Source organism: Triturus cristatus, chromosome 2_1 (genome assembly GCF_964204655.1).
Source record: "Triturus cristatus chromosome 2_1, aTriCri1.1, whole genome shotgun sequence".
NCBI lineage: Eukaryota > Metazoa > Chordata > Amphibia > Caudata > Salamandridae > Triturus > Triturus cristatus.
The window spans coordinates 660560840-660578380 of NC_140581.1; the positions used below are offsets into that span (position 1 = coordinate 660560840).

Consider the following 17541-nt stretch of genomic DNA (forward strand, 5'->3'; position numbering starts at 1 on the left):
AGTTTCTTAAAGTAACATGTTGTCCTGGATAGTCTTCGGTGCTATAACATCATGTAACAGAAATGCCAGAAGCCTCAAGAAACATTGCAGTGACTGTAATGAATGTTCTCCGACTATGACAGTAATTGCTGTTTGAAAAGCTCGTTGCTCCATTACTTTTAGCTTGTCGTAATGTTGCCACTTACAATAAAAGGCAAATGTAGCTGAAATCCACTGGCCCTCACCTTTTTCTTTGATTCAACATCCGTTATTTTGAAGAAAACTGCTTTTTCAAGCTAACTACCCCAAAAAAAGATGGAATGTAAAAAAGGCATAATGAGTAACACATAATATGGTCCTATAGTTCCATCTCTGGGTTCTGGTGACATATACATTTTATAATGTCACTAGAACATCTACCTGACTATATTGGGCAATTACATAGTCACCCGTTATGTATTTTCTGTTTTGTGGCATTAAACTTGAAAAGCAGTTTTCTTCAAAGTACAGTCAACAATGGGAACTGAGTAGAATTAGAATGTTTCGACCTCTCTTGATTAAACTGTTAACACAAAGACTGACAATTGCAAGGGACAGTGGATTTGGTAATTCTGAGGTATAGTGTTTACAGAATTATTGAGCATTTACTGCGTTTGGCACATTAGTTTCAAAGTTTGCAGATTTTACCACAAATGTATTTTCAGGTGGAGATGGGAAAAATAATACTGACCGAGAACGTGTTGCATGATTTGCAATTTTTGCTCCGTTGTTTGGGGGCTGCCATTATGATGATAATATCCATATTTCACAGCCAGCTGGACATCATTGCCCATATTTCATGTTTCCCTGTGAAATATTTTATACCACTGTATTTTGTGCGATAAAAGCAACAGATCATGTAAAATAAAACTTTGAGTGCTCTTTTGTAATGCAAAAAATGCAATGTATAAAAGCAGCGTACCCCTGAAATATGGAAAAGATTTCAGGGTCTCTGTGAAACTTGGGATTAATCACCATAATGACAGCCTTCAAAGAACTCTGCACCTCTTTACTGTTTCCAATGCCACCAGTATTATATGGCAATAGAGAACCAACTTATGCAGCAGGGTTATTTTAGTTATGCATCAAGAAGTAGTAAATTGTGCAGTGCATTCTCTGGAAGTATTATTTTATCCATTAGCGCTAAAAAAAATTGTTTTAATGTACCAAAAAGAGTTGACAAATGTGGTAAATCCATAATTATGCGGTAAGTGCTGCAGCCCAAGAATGGAATAATTCTACTGTACTTTACTATTGTCTATTGTTTACTCGACAGTCTGTTTATGAAAAATAAAACAAACCTAAACGTGTTAGTTCCAATAAAACTGCCTATGATTTAGCTGCATGTTGCTTCTACAGAGCACATGTAAGATATTTTTTTGAAAATTCAGTTTCTTAGCTGCATAATTATTGTTCACCTATTTTTACTATGGACAACAAAACTATACAGTTCTGTATTTCACTTACAATTTTCAATAAACATTTCCCTGAATAAAATAAATACCCTTTTCATGCTAATTATCCACCAAAATATAATATAAAAAATACAAACTGCATAGCATGTTATATCAACCTGTATTGCCTTCTCAGAGTTCTGGTGAAATTTGCAAACCACTTATTGTTCAGCCTTTCTTGTTTGTGATGTCACCAGAACCCTTCAGTGGCAATACATTGAACTGTATTACACAGTTACCAGGTATGTATCCTCTCTATATAGTATAGCTGCTGATGTGCTGAGTGCAATATGCTAATCTGCTAGAGATATCTAGCCGCAAATTCCTTAACTTTGAATTATTCTTGGGTGCCAGACTGGATCTGGAATTCTTTTTACAGCGCTACCTCTGCGCGTCAGTAGAGGGCGTTAAACAACTCCGTAGCAATGTCGTCCCCTAGAATTATCATCAACAGAGTCCACATAAGCCCTCCCCTGATGAGCTGACGTCAGTTTATAACTTTCCGCGGTTCCAACACTGATCCGGAGAGCAGTTCCTCAGGTTGTTTTTTTGGATTATCTCGACAATTTTGGTTTACGGATCAGTGTGCTTTTTAAAAAATGTCCTCAGGGTTCAAACCCTGTGTGTGGCAGATGTGGGCCACAGACCCTCATAATATGTGTATGTGGTGTCTTGGTGACACTGTCGCCACCTAAGGCCGAAGGCGTTGTGGGAACGCTGCATGAAGCTGTTGGCAGCGCATTTGTTGCAGGTTCCACATCTTTCGCTGTCTCCGTCTCGTTCCAAGGAACGCTCGAGAACCCACTCCATAAGGTCTTCCTGTGGGCATCCATCGATGTCCATAGGTAAGCTGTGATATATAAGCGGTCGGAGTTGCGGCATTCCCCGGTTTTGCCGCGTACATGCATCTCTGATGCCTCTCTCCATCCTCTTATTGAGGAGTTAGAGCGAGAGTCTACCCCGCGCCTCCCTGTAGTCCTTTGAGCTGGTGTGACTCTGGATCAGATGCGGGAATATTATTCCTCCCTTCATGTCATCTTTGGGTCTACGCCTCCGTCTGGTGTGCTTCTCAGCCCCAAGGATGTCATAAGAGCCTTAAGTTAATACATGCCAGAGGAGTCTCCCTCTGCTTCAGTTAGACCCTCTGTATCCATAGTCTGACTCATGTCAGCTCCGGTGCACAGCCCTTTGGGGTTTCTACCCGCGATGCCAGTGTCTGATGAGCTGGCCCGCTGTGGACATTGGCGGCACCGATTGGCGCTGCGTCATCTTTCCTTACTGACACCAAGGTGTCCTCTCATCAATGTCGGGCAGTGTCGGTGGTGCTGTTCACTTCGGGCTACTTTCCTCCTTATTTGGAGAAGCCCCTACTGTTTTTCCTCCGGGAGAACAAGTTTTTGGTGACCAAGGAGAAGAAATGGGGGTTATTCCACCCATGACTAACACTGTTCAGCCTGCTCTGAAGGTTAGTTTATCTGAGCTAGGTAAGGCTAATGACCGTGAGTCCTCCCAACCTTGGGCTTGTTTTCTCCTCCCAGCCTCACTACTATGGTTAGCTCTGCTTTCGCTGCCCTTCTGAGGAGGGTAGCTGTGGTTCTTGAGCTGCAGCACCCTTCTGTAGAGGTGGCTATTGACCCATTCATTGGGATGCCTCATCAGGGCCAAACGGGGGCTGAGCCTGTGGGCTCCTTCAGTGAAGCCCTGTTTGATATTTTGGTGGGATCTTTGTCTAAACCCGCTACGGGTGCCCTAGTGGATCTGTCTATAACTCATAGACACCGTCCTGCCCCTGGAGATCTGGCATGCCTTCTCTGGCAGTCTACTCTGTGCAACTTTGTTTCAGGCTGCTACAGGCTCCCCTGACATAAGTGCCCTTCCTAACGTCCCTCCTGGCGAGGAGTCGAGGAGTCTTGATACGTTTGGTTGACATATGTTGTCTGCTACCAGTTCAGCCTTACAGTCACTTAATACCACTTGTGTTCTGAGCTGGTTTTCTCACACGTTGTGGGAATCTGTCTGGTACCTGCTCCCCTCGCTTCCGGATGAGACCCTGAACGATCTAAATTAGTTATTCCATGATGGCCAATAAGCAGCTAAATTGCCGATTTGATGTGACATGGATACCACAGATTCTGTCGGGCAAGCCATTGCTTCCTCAATGGCACTTCACTGTCATTTCTGGCAACGCAACTCTGATTTTTCGGAGGCTGTTCAATGCACCTTGGTAGACATGCCTTTCAATGGTCAACATATGTTTGTCGCTCATGCTGATTACGCTTTACAACATTTTCGGGGCAGTTGGAGGTGGAACAGAATCTTAAACTCTGTTTTGCTATACCATCTGCCTCTCCTATTCCTCCCATACTAGGCTTGTATGGAGAATGGTGTTTTTGATTTCTTTCACATGATCCAACCTAGGGCAGTGCCCATTGGCTTCTTTCTTTCAATCGCCACCTACGAGTGGCACCCGGTGCAGTCCTCCTGCATGTATTCATCTGATAAAACCATTTAGGTGCAGATTCCTTATCTTAGAATCCTCCCCTGGTGTCAGAGTGGATCGGGATTTTTTTTAGCAGTACCTCTGTGCGTCGGTAGAGGGTGTTGAGTGACTCCGTAGCAATGTCGTCTCGCGAATGCGATGTCAACGGAGTCCATATAAGCCCTCCCCCAATGCGCTGATTTCCGTTCCTTCTTGTCCACTCTCGCAGCGCAGATCCGCATTGCAGTTCCTCTGGCTTTTTTTGGCCTACTGGACATTTTTTCGTTGACGGAGCAGTGTGCCTTTTTCTACCCTTTTTCAATGTCCTTGGGGTTCAAACCTTGTGAGTTCTGTGGACGACAAATGTCCACCACAGACCCTCACTCTTTTTGCATGTGGTGTCTGGATGAACAACATTACTCCAATGAGTGCGCCTCTTGTCATCAGCTTCCACTGAAGGCGCGAAGAGAACGTCGCATTAAGCACCATGTGGAGCGGCTGTCACAGTCATCAAAGTTTTCTAGTCGTCCTTGATTCTCTATGCCCTATAAAGACCGACCGCACATACGCTCTAGGCGCCGTTCCCGCAGACGTCATTCGCCTTTGACATCCGAAGGTAAGTCTCTGCATAGGTGGTCGAAGTTGCGGCGCCTCACTCCTTCATCGTCGACCACTGCTCCTTGCTGTTCTGTTGCAGTGTCAGGCATGAGTCTGCCCCACGCCTCCCCACCTATCCTGGGGCCGGAACGTCTTCGACCCAGGTAAAAAAATATTATCAATTTCTTCATTCTATTTTTGGGTTGTCACCCTCCTGTTGAGTATCCTTAGGCCCCATTAGGGTGCATGAGGTCATGCCTGTGTCCCCGCTGGCAAGTTCTCCCTCTCCTTCAGTTTGGCTTCCTGCTTGACACCATAGCGGAGAGGTGTGGCTCACTGGTTAGAGGCGGCAGATCCGTAAGCAGAGAATCGGCCAGGGACCAGGGTTCAATTCCCGACGCGGCAGGGTCGTGGACCAGGGTCAAAACGGACTCGATAATTCTCGCCTCGGTACCTACTCTAACCAGGAACACACTCGGCAACTCTGGGCATTAGCTTGCCTCATCTCCACAACGGCCCCCCACATTCGCCGGGGATGCCTGGTTTCACCTTGGAGATACCCTGGAGGGACCATCTCACAGGGATAGCCAGGACGGGTTCCCCAGCGGTCTACAGCGCCAGGACGCCTCAGGGCAGCAGTGCACAAGACACATACATTTACATAGCGGTGCCGGTGCGCAGCCCTTCAAGGCTACCACTTTCAGCTCCTGCTTTTAATCTGCTGACTCCGAATCGGAATCCAGCTCTTGTCATTTGGCTCCGATGGTGGTGCCATCGCTGCAGATCATCACTTCTTCCGATGTCGAGGTGTCAAACGGCTCCTGTAATGGCTCTCAACGTGGCGCAGATGGAGCCGACCACCTCTGACTCACTTCCTCCGGTTAATCCTTCTGAGGCCTATGGTTGTGGAGAAACTACAGAAGGTGTGGTGTGTCCCCATCCCATTTCGGACACATTTCCACCCCCTACGCAGTCTAGCTGGTTACTTGACTTGGGGGGATGGGAGTGGCTTAGAATCTTCTCCACCCTCCTGTCTCCTCCTTGTTTGGCAAAAAAGTCGAGTTCTTTTCCGGCAGACATGTTCAATCGAGTTTCGGTTGTACTAGTTTTACAACTTCCTTCTGTGAACATGTCAATAGACTTTTTACTTGGCATTCTACATCCTGACCAGTCTAACGTAGCGCATGTCCTTCCTTATAGAGAATGCCTTGTTGATATCCTGTTGGTGCTTGGGCTAACCCTGAAGCATGTCTCCCAGTGGATCGCTCTATTTCTCACAGGCATAGCCTGGCCCCAGAAGATCCATCCTGTCTCCTTAGGCATTCATCTAATCAGAGCTTTTTGGTGCAGGATGCTTCAGCAATCCTAAATATTGATTTTATCCATCCTGTCCCTCCAGAAAGTAAGGCCAGGAATCTTGACGCTTGTGGTAGGCATATTTTCTGTTCTTCTAGCTCTGCCCTACGATCTCTGAACTCTTCTTGTGTCCTTGCCCGCTTCTCCCATTCCTTGTGGGACTTATTGGAGCGCCTTTTGCCCTCCATTCTAGAGGAAGCCTGGACTGCTCTTGTTTCGTTGGTAGAAGATGGGCAACAAGCTGCTAACCATAGCATTCACTGTCCTATGGATGCCACCGATTCTGTTGGTCTGGTTATGGCCTCTTCCATAGCTCTAAGTCGGTGTGCATGGTTGCATACTTCCAGGTTTTCAGAGGCTGTGCAAACTACTTTGATTGACATGCCTTTTGATGGCACCTCCCTTTTCGGTACGCATGCTAACTCTGCTTTACGCCGATTCCGAGTGTCATGGTGGTACTGATTCTTAACTCTGTTGTTGTACTAGGTTTGTCCGGGAAAATATGTTTCCCTTTGTTTAGGCTCTTGGGCTCTAATCAGCCTTCATAGGGCGGAGTACTTCTCTCCCTTCCAGGGTTACTCCCAGTGTGGTGTTTCTGCTTGCTACAGGTGCTTTTCTTCTTATTTATGCTGTCAGTGACAGGTTTAGTTTCCATCTATCTGGAACATATCTTTCTTTGTAGCCTCATGGGAGCCTGTTCTTACAGCTTCTTTTAGCCGCTTGATTTTTTTTCCACCCGAGTTGTCGGAAAGTGCTTCTTTTGGACATGGTTAGCCCCCACTTTTTGCCTGGAAAATGATATAATTTCGACTGGAAGTGCACAGGGTCTCTGCCAACTAGGTCCCCTGTGCCAAAAGCTCTTTGCCTAAACTGTACCTTTTGTTTCCCAATTGGCACAAGTTTGTTAACCCCTTTATTCCCTAGTAAATGGTACCCCTGGTACCTAGTGCAGTGACACTGAAGAAGGACCCAAGGGTAGCAGCCCAAATTGTGACAGCCTAGGGTCCCCTCACCAGGGCCATGCACACTGCCTTTGCAGACTGCATGCCTTGGTGCAGACAAAACCGAAGAGTCGACTTGACACTTATCTCTGTGTGTCATGCCCACAGAGACTGTATGGGATATAGGTAAGAGACCTCCATAGCAGGGCTTATAGTCCTAAGGCAGGGTGCACTATATCTCCTGCGAGGGCCTATCTGCATGAGCAGATAGGCCCCTGCAATATCCATGTCAATTCTTGGATATTGTAAGTGAACAGGAAGGCCACCAGGAGTACATGGGCTGGATACTCGTCTTTACGAGTTCCCCAGCGCCATTATGGCTTCACTGTATTATGGGATGCTTGGTACCAAACATCTCGTCTTTAATGAACCTGATTCCAGTGCTAGCTTTTATAAATAATTGCACACAGAGGCCATCCTGGAGGGGTCCCCTGAAACCTACCAAATCTTGGTGGGATCATCGACTGGTTTAAGTCATCCTGTCACCACCAGACAGAGTTCTGACCTCAGGGGGTGAGTGCCAGTACGCTCAGAGGTCAAGAACAAAGATCCTGGGTGGAGATGTTCACATCTTTGCCCCCCAAACCCACCCAGTCAGGAAGAGACATCGGTGGCAGGTAGCTTCAAAGGGCTTGCTGCCTTTGAAAAGCGAACCCAGCCTCTCCTGATAGGAGCAGGCCCCCTCTTCTGTCCTCACCTCCTTTTGGCGTGAAGACAGGTGTGAAAATGAAGTAAGAGTAGGAGGTGTACCTCCCTCAGCCTACTCCTCCCCTCAGGTGCTGGAGGCAAGATGAAGTACATTTTTCAGACCCATTATCTTAAAGATGGTGGGACTTCACCAATCAGGGCTAGACCTATGTCCCTTTCCCACAGGTGGTGGGCATAATAGAAGGTGTAGACACCCCAGGTAAGAGGCCCATTGGCCACTACCTGTCACTCCCCAGTAAACGCCCCTAAATGTAGTATTTAGGTGGCTTTCCCAGACCCTGAAACTAGATTCCACGGACACAAGAGGACGATGAACAAAGAATCGCTGTTGGACCAAGAACTACAGACCTCGTGGTGGACTTTGGGGCGCAAACTCCTATCTACTGCCACAGAACATGGCAATTGCCATCCTTCAGGTGGTCTCGTCGCTCTGTGGCCTCCACAAACCAAGGAGGGTCATCAGCACTTCGCAAATTGTCAAAGAAGTCCTTTGAGTTAGAGGTACTATCGCCCTGCAGCCGCAGACACCAAAAACAGGGAAGTCCGGTCCAGCGTCGTCCAGCTCTCCAGCCCAACCGACGTCTCTGAATACCAGCGAAAGGTACACCTGCTCTGGAAGTTCAGCTCAGCCTCTGCACCAAGTTTTGAGGACCCAGGAACCACCCGAGCCGAAAGGCAAGAATATCCGGGGTACCGGACCCCTTACTGTAAAAACCTACAAAGCTGAGTCCAGGCGAACTCCAATTCTACAGCCACACCCAATTAAGGACATCAGGACTCCGGAGACCCACCTCAGAAGTGGCCCAACAGCTCCAGAATCGTCGCTCCAAGGTGCCAGCCCCTGACCACGAGGTTCAACTTTGCGTGTCATGCCCAGCTGCACATCTTCACTGCACCCAGCCCGCCTGACCGAAAAATCTTCAAATCAGCTGCGCTCCCGAGGCCCAGAGTCTTTGCGACCTCAACTGTCCCTTGGGAGTCTTTGAACTTGCCTGCAAGTCCCCCTTTGCTTTTACAGGTGGCCCCTTTCCTTCGTAGCACACCAGCTACAAGGTCCCTTTGTTTATGCTCCTGGTGAAATCCGGGTTACTCCGAGGAACTTTACCTTTGCAGTTTGGACCTTGGCCCTGAACCTTCCTATTTCCAAAAGGCTAATCACAACAATAACTGTACTTCATTGCTTTTTCCATGTGCATTTCTCCTTCCATAGGAAATGTATTGTGCGTAATTGCGCACAACTGTAGATATTGCATTTACAGTGGTTCTCTTGTATTGCAATAAGTATTTACCTTGTACCCGAAGTTCTTGGAATAAATATTTATATAAAAAGAAGTACTATTTTTCAAATTCGGTCTTAAATGCATTAGTTGAGTGTGGGTATAATTTATTGCCTTGGTGCGTACAACAAATGCTTAGCGCTACCCTCTGTTAAGCCTAACTGCTTGCTCACGCTACCACAAAATACAGCGTTTGTATTATCTACTTTTGCCTCTGTAAACCAATAATGATCTCTTCAACCTCTCTGCACAGTGTACCACATTTTGGTTTCACTAACAGTAAAACTATCTATTGTTGCAGCAATATTTACAGGCCTTCAACCAATAAGCAAACTAATTCTTCCGAAAAACAACCTAATGTAGGCATTCACATTCAAATGCAAAAAACATTTTTAGATTCTGTTTCGTGGAAACCCAACCAATCCTCTATGGAGCACCTCTTTGCACTTAACAAACAGGAATTGAAGATATTTGTGCTCATAATTAGAAGGATACGTGGTTAGATCCTTATTAATGTGTTGTGCACGATGGGAAGGGGAAAAAAGTTGTAACTAAATGATCCTTGTATCCCAATGGGAACATATAAATAGACAAGTCTTCTGTGCAAATGGGTACAGTATTACTGAAGAGGCTTAGTCTAAAGTGTATCGCCCATAGGAAATATATATGTGTACCTCTTAGATTCCTGAGATTCTATAGATGGTTCTGGGGTGTGACAATGAACATGGTTATAGTCAACAGTCTTTTAGTTCTTAGTAATTGGTAAAAAGAATGATGAGCCAGAATGTGCCTACCTCAGTTCCGGTTGTATTTGCAACTCCAATATGAAATATCCAGCCTTAGTGTAGCCAACTAGAAATGTAAGCGGCACAATTCTCTAGAGAGTCTAATCACGTATCTTTCTAATTATGAGCACAGATATCTTTAATCCCAGTTTGTTAAATGCAAAGAAGTGCCCCATAGAGGATCGGTTGGGTTTCCACAAAACAGAATCTAAAAATGTTTTTTGCATTTGAATGTTACTGCTCACATTAGGATTAGGCCTGGACTAAAATTCCGCATTTTACTGGAAATTCTTTGCTTGCTTGCGCTGTAAAATAATACATTCTCGCGTGCGCGTGATCGCCTTACCTGAATCCCCGCATTCGCCGTCAAGTTTTCCCGATCCGTTCGCGTTCTCCACGAGCTGTTGGATTGTTGGTAGCCATTTGCGCCGTCTCGCGACAGTTCGCGCCCGCAGTAACGTCATTCGTCGCGCGATCACGTCTTTCTTCTCGCGATCATGCACTGCGAGACAAGTGAAAACAAGATGGCCGCGCCCGCGAGCAACCGCATGGGTAAGTTGGAGAGCCGCGACCACGCAGAAAATACCGCGAACAGGCGGGAAAAAACCTTCCGCATCTTCGCGATATTTCCGCGTGTTGGCGGAGATTTTTAACATTTTCGCAATAATTTGCGAAAGTGAATTTTGCAAATTCCGCCCACCCCTAATTAGGATATTTTTCTGAAGAATTTGAGTGTGCCTATTGGCTGAAGGTCTGTAAATATTGTTGCAACAATAGATATTTTTTACTGTTTAAACTTGAGCAAGTTGTGGGGAGACCTCCCCAAAATCAATGATACACGTGTTGGCTAAAGTTCACTGGATTGTCTAAAGAAGAAGTCGAAGTACCGAACAATAAAGTTATATCAAACAATGTTTTTCTTTCTGTATTTACACACTGTACTAGATACCAAGTTTTGATATAATGATGAGTGCCTCATAGTGTTAAAACACCTTATTTTGTATGCCTTAGGGGCATTTTGTGAGCTACCTATGCACTTAGTATCCCTAGTGGGACTTCGACTTCATCTTTTCTCTGCCCCTTATATCCATATGGGCGATAATGGTACCGCAGGCAGACTCTTTGGCCTGGGTAATTTTCGTTTCGGTCTATGACCTTTTTCAGTGTGGTACTTCTCTTTGTTCTGTTTTACTCTGTGGGACACATGGATTTTCTCCTACTCATCTTTGTGTTCCTATTGGATTATGCCTGGGTTCCACGAATACACCTCCCCTCACAGTGTATTCATGTTCCCTAATGCCCGTGTGGTATCTGCATCTTCTTGGCATATTAGTTTGTATTGCGCCTGGGTACAGCTTTCTTGTTTAAGCCCTTTTTCTACTTTATCATGCTCCTGATGCTGTTTATCTTTACCAGTTTGGTATTCTGTTATTAACCGTAAAGTGTTCTTACCTACTTAATTGGGTTACAGTCACTGCTGTTGCTTCCTGTGAGGGAGTGGGGGGCTATACATATCATCCATCTGACCTGTGGGGTAGCTGTTGTGACTGCTGTTCTTTTCAGTTCTGTTCCCCTGGGACACTAGTCCCCTTAATTGTTTGGATTTGTGTATTGGTATCCTTATTTCACAGGAGGCTATTTTTACCCTTTTTTCCTGTATCTTTCCTCCCTCATAGGTGGAGATACTGTTCTCTCCCTCACAGCTCTGTATGCCACTTCCGCCTTTCGTGTTGTCGTATTTTTATAGGAGTGGTTCTGTTTACCACCCTTTTTGGGTGGGGGTATTTCATTACTTTTTCTTTGGGCATATCCTGTCTTCTGTCCAACTATGTATTTCTGCTGCTTCTGCACTGTCATCCAATGTTTGGGGCTTCTTTCCCCTGCTTGGGGCTTGTTCTCCTCATACTCTGTACTCCCAGTTTTTGTCCACAGCTTTGATTAGGCTGATTTACCTGTTTCTCAAGTTGGTCTGGTTTCTTACTTGTTTCTCATGCTTCCATGGTTTGGACAATGTGTGATTGTCAAAATTGACTATGTGTTGCCCTTAGTTTCCGCCAGCCCTTTGTTTCACCCTAGCGGTCGTCTTCTTTTTCTTCTTCTTCATGGTGGACTTTCCACATGCAGTTTATTCTTTGTTTAACCTGGTACCGCCTGCTGGCATCCTTCATCAGTCAGTGTCATTTGTTTTTGGACGTTTGCCCTTGTTTCCTGTAGTGGGCGATTTCTTCCACTTCCTACTCTTATGTGGCATTGTGTTGCTATTTTCCAGCTTGTCTTTCTGTCTCCACTTCAGTTACTGTCATAACTTCTTCTTTTACAACGGTAGGATGTATTCTCTCTGTCCTTCCTTGGTTACCTCTGTCCTTGAAGTGTCCTTCATTCCTCCACTTCTCATCCTCCCACTCACTAGCGGAGGACGTAGATTACCTTCATAGGCGTGGATGTACTTTTGCTGTGCCCTGCATGACTTGTGTCTCTCCGGGAATATTTGTTTTTTATATGCAGATTTATTCTTGTATACATGTATCTTGGATGTATATGTCTCTGCATATATATACCCATCTCTCAAATGGATCTCTTGTAGATGTCTTTTACTTCAGTTATATATTTGTGTGCGTTTTGCACATATGGTTGTCTGGCCCTGCATACGGTGTATGTCCCTGCATTTTACCTACACCCTTCTTAGCGACCTGGTTCAACGTTTCAAATTGTACTTGTTGGTTTCCTTCCTTCAATGAGCATCTCCGTTCCATATTTCTGGAGGATGCGTTATATATCTATCTGGATCCCAGTCAGACTATTCAAGAAAAACATACTGACACCAGTAAAAAGTGGGGGTAACCATGAAAGCAGATCCTACTTTCTTACAGTCAGTAGCACTTCTTTTGTGCTAGTTCTCACGATGCATAGGCAAGAAGGGCTCTTGCCAATTCTCTTCCTTTCAAGGTTCGTTGTGGTTGTACTTTGTCCGTATCTTGACTATTAGTGGTTTATTTTATGGACCCTTTCATCCTGTTCCACTGCATGAGCTGTGTCTAATCTGCTTCTAAACTTGCTGAAGTGGTTGTTGCTTTTCGCTTTTGGGAATGTTTTGTATCTTCTTGGAAATATTTCTATGACACTTCCGATACCAACCACAACATTTAGTTACTGAGCTGGTTGTTCTTCAGATGTCGCCTTTTACCCCTTTTTCGGGGTTTATGGTTGTGTTTTCATCTTGCGTTCCTTCTCGATCATGGGCTCCTTGACTGCCATCTCTCTTGGGTTTGGTTTGTAAGGAGATTTGGTGATCCTTTTGAATTCTTGAGAGTTTCTTTCAATTCTCACAATTGGTGATATGGGTCCAACCCTTGGGGTTCGTTATGCCTTAAACTATAAGTAAGGAAAATAAAGATCGTGGGTGACACCAGGATCAAGGTCCTTGGTGTGGGCTACAACTCCTCTAAGAGAGGGGAGGAGCTGAGGTGTTTAGAAAAAATGAGAGCAGTGGTAGAGGATGAGTGAAAGGCAGAGAGGGTAGTGAGTAAAACTGTCTTCAGAAGGCCAAATATAGGTGTGAGGAGGGAACCCAATGATGAAGCAAGTCATCCTCGGGTGAGTGACTGTTCCCGTCCTTTAAGAAGCTCTCTTCCGACAGCTAGGTGTGCACTGTTTCTATTTTTCTATTATGGACCAGACATACTATTTGTGAGTTCAATTAAATATTCAAAAGATACCAATGTGTGAAAACCGTTGCTACAAGTAAGGAATTTGTTTTTTCCTTTTTTGCTAGACTGCATTGATGTTGCGTTTTGATAGTAATAGCATACTGGCCATTTCTCACCTGTGAAAATGTGGAATCTAATATCATTATATATACTATTGCAGGGTAATTTTGGTGAAGTGTTTAAGGGGACTTTAAAGGATAAAACCCCTGTTGCAGTAAAAACGTGCAAAGAAGATCTTCCTCAAGAGCTAAAAATGAAATTTTTGTCAGAGGCCAGGTGAGTTTTTGAGTCTGATTGAAAATATGTTTTTACAAAAGGTTTGTCTGAGAAACAATGTTTCTTTATCTCCACAGCCTTTACATATATGGTGCATTAGTCTTCATCGGTGCAGCAGGCGAGTGCTTAGCGTTGCTGTTCAGAATGTAAAACGTCTTTGTCAAGGATGACTGTTTTAGCTCTGAACTGAATGTCCTCTTCACTAACGAAGATGCATGTTGCAACAAGGAGGTTTGTTTGAACTATTTGATAGCCCCAAGGAAATCAGGAGTTTTTGGACTCAAATTGGGATGAGAGCCTTAAACTTCTGCTCTATTATAGGGATTACCTTACTGTTGGGCCTCAATCTGAAAACCAGTGTGGGAGCAGAACCGTAACCCAATATTCAGGAAACCCAACAATTCAGATTACCCCAACATTTACCATAGACTGTCCTCTCCTGGGTCAGTCTTGCATGAAAAGGCACCCTCCCCAACATCAGTTTAGAGGAGTATAAAAATTGATATTTTAGACCAGTCAATAACTCCTCTATCAAGGGAAAGTCAAAGGGTTTTATTACAAAAATCTAAGAAAATCATCAAGTGGTATAGAATAAATGCAATGAAGGCTCAAATGCAGAATCATAGAGAATAGTCAAAGATCTCAAATTAATTTAACTCCCAAACGAGCAGCAAAACCAAAAAAGAATCGAACAGCATTCCCTATTAGAAAAAGAATTTTTTTTTAAAAATCTTGCTTATTTCTAGAATCAAGAGGTTATTATACACAATTATTGCATAATACATTTTAGGAAGCGCAGAATCATCATGGCATGATCACAAGCAGCTCCTCTTTTGGCACATCAAATTACGTATGTCACTCGTAAGAATTGAAGCATTATCCCATTTTAAGAAAGCATCCATTATTTATCATAATATTCATATCTGGAGATGTTCTAACTAATATGAAACATTCAAACCATGCCAATCCACACAAGCCAGTAAGACTAGGCCAAGTAACTGGACCACAATGGAAGGGCCTGGAACATTGCAACAGTTAGGAACGCAAGGAAGTTCATTCACAGCACAACAGGGAAAAACCATTGCATCATCTTGTCTTCTCCTCTGCAAAGTTTGTGAGGAGAGAAGATGTGCAGGAGAGCAGGAGAGGAGATGGTGAATACAGGCATGAATGACAGAGCAGCATCTATGTTTTCCAAGGTGGCATTTTTAATAAATATGTGGCCTAGCTAAAGTATATAAATAAACACTTTTATACATCATATAATACATGGAATTCTATAATCCCTGTGTAAATGCACTTTTAAAAATTTCTTTATAATCTGCGACACGTGACACGCTCAGTTGCCGATTATAAGGAAAAGGCATTAGAACTTGACTATTATAAGTTATTACAGTTGAGTACTGACGTCATAATGCTTGCTGCTAGCAGCCAGGGTGAAACGCTGGTCAAGTCAGGTTATGGTGAATGTTTGAAGCAGCTGTTAAAGGCAACGAAAATGGAACTTTGCTTTTCTTTCTTCTGCTCTATTTTAATAGCTTATAGTGACATGCAGAGAAAATAGGTTCATTTTTTGTCACTCCTTTGATTTAGAAAAGCTAGAATCCTTTTGTATGTTTGTACACATACGGAGCTGCTGCAGCTTTCTTAAAAAAAAGCTGTCTTGATTGTATTGAAGTGTTTCTAATATCTGCTAGCAGCAAATAATTAACAGGTTTTGATGTGTTTAATTATTTCACGCAAGAGGTTTTATTTTTGTTCTTCATGTTTTCAAACATGCTCAATCTTTTATATGGAAGAACTATCCACCAACGTTTTAAGTCGTTTGGTGGAAAGGTGATGGTGTGACCATGTATTATGCAGGGTAAAGTACCCCCTTGCATGCATCATGTGGATATTGCAAGTCACCTTAGAGTTCTATAACCTTATAAAGGAACTATGCCTTCCGCCTCCTTCCTCAGTATGGTTATGGAACTCCTCTGTGACTTCAGTATGTTAGAACAGGCCCCGGCTTTGCTTCTATGGTTCCTAGGGCAGGGCATAACTATCATTAGAAACAAAATCCTTATCTTTCTATCAAAGCTCATAAGTCTCACATAAATATACAGCACTATAAGGTTATGTTTGCGTCTTATTTTATTTTGTTAGCATATTTCATCAGTTTTTTCATAAATGTTTTGAAATTTTATCGGAAATTGTTTGTAAAGTTTGTTTATGCGACCATGGGCATACATTCTCAGTATGCTTGAAACAGGTCTATATGAGAGAGATAGCTGTTTACTATAAAAACATTACATTCAATACACATTCTTACCACCTATTTTCTACTTCCAAAACACTTAAGATGAAGATGTCAAAATCTTTCAGTTTTTCGGACAAGGAATACTCTAAACTAGTGGGCAACCAAGCTTCTTTTGATGACCAGTCTAATACATCCTTCCCAAATAATGTGCAGTGGAATAAGTTGCCAACACTAAAGAAGAAAACCAAAGAATTGAATCTGATGGATAATTTATGCTCCAGTATTTAAGAGCGAGGTCATATTTCAGGGAATAAAATTAACATCGAGGTCACATCCCAGGGCTATTTGTACAAATTCGCACAGTTTTAGAAAGATGGTCCTTGATTGCCAACTGATGTTCCAGGGATTCGATGATGTTGATTGTAGAGTCAGCAAGTGGGATGGTATTAACCCTGATAAATTAGATACTCGTGCTCGAAGATAAATTGAAAAAATTAAATGCCCTGGACGAGGTCTAAAAGAAACTGGAAGAAATAAAGAATGAGCTTACCTCATTTAATGAATAATTGTTGAAGAACAAACAGACAAATTGAAGAAAGATAATAGATATTTCTCAAAATAAAGGGCACATCATTCTCGCTCAGAAAATTACTACAATCAAGGACATTATCAAGAGATAGAATCATCCCATCAATGATGGAGCACACGGAAAGTGAACACATTCCCTGACACCTCTGATTCAGAGAATGAGGGTAGCTCTCCTTAGTTTGGCCAAACCGATAGAAGATCAATGTTTTAGCAGGGGCCAGGTAATAGTTCTCCTTTTTTAGCCAGACGATAGGTTCAGAGGATACAGATTCCAACCAAGATACCGAAGAGGGTACTATTTCAACAATCATTGACACTAGTACTTGGAGACCAGAAATAGCCAATACTGGAGACCATGAAAGAGATTCCCATCCTTAATCTCTCACATACCCCTCTTGATATAGCTACCAACTCTTCACTAACTCAGGTTTATCCTATGTTCCTCATACAAATGGCAACAAATTTGAACTCTTCGGAGACATTGTATCATTTTTTCAGAAAGATGCATTTGAAGAATTGTTTTTCAGATATGGAGTTACTTAAGACGAGAAAGTTCAATACGTCGCCATCTTTTGAGACAGTTGTCCTTAAGAAATTAAAGGAATGCACCAGATAGATTCTTAGACCTTTACCAAATTTAGAGAAGGAAGAAACATATAGCTTTAAAAACCCTAATGGAAAATAAATAAATCACAGTAAAGAGCAGTGACAGGGATGCAGGAATAGTATTACCAGGTACAGACCAGTATATCAACAAAACGGCACTCATATTGAGTAACACAGCACACTATACTAAGATTACTATGGATCCTACTAAGACTGTAAAAAAATCGAACAGCTTACTACTGGCGCTTTGAATGCAGGCACTATTTGTACAAAAGAACATTAATTTTTAAATGTCACCAATCCATACGTGGCAAGCATTTATGGAGTGCTCAAAACCCATAAGGATCAACAAGACCCACTGTATAGACCGATAGTCACCACAATATGGTATATTACTGAACCGCTATCTACGTACATTGATTCATTCCTATTCCCCGTCGTGCTATT

General features: G+C 43.3%; 1 protein-coding gene across 2 annotated transcripts in view; it reads left to right on the top strand.

Annotated features, from left to right (window-relative positions):
• Window positions 1–17541, top strand: part of FER (FER tyrosine kinase) — a 1023934-nt gene that overhangs the window by 622511 nt on the left and 383882 nt on the right. For both annotated transcript variants that reach the window (XM_085632578.1, XM_085632580.1), the window contains exon 14: window positions 13543–13658. In XM_085632578.1, the coding sequence (XP_085488704.1) occupies window positions 13543–13658 (116 nt within the window). The remainder of the gene's footprint in view (window positions 1–13542; window positions 13659–17541) is intronic.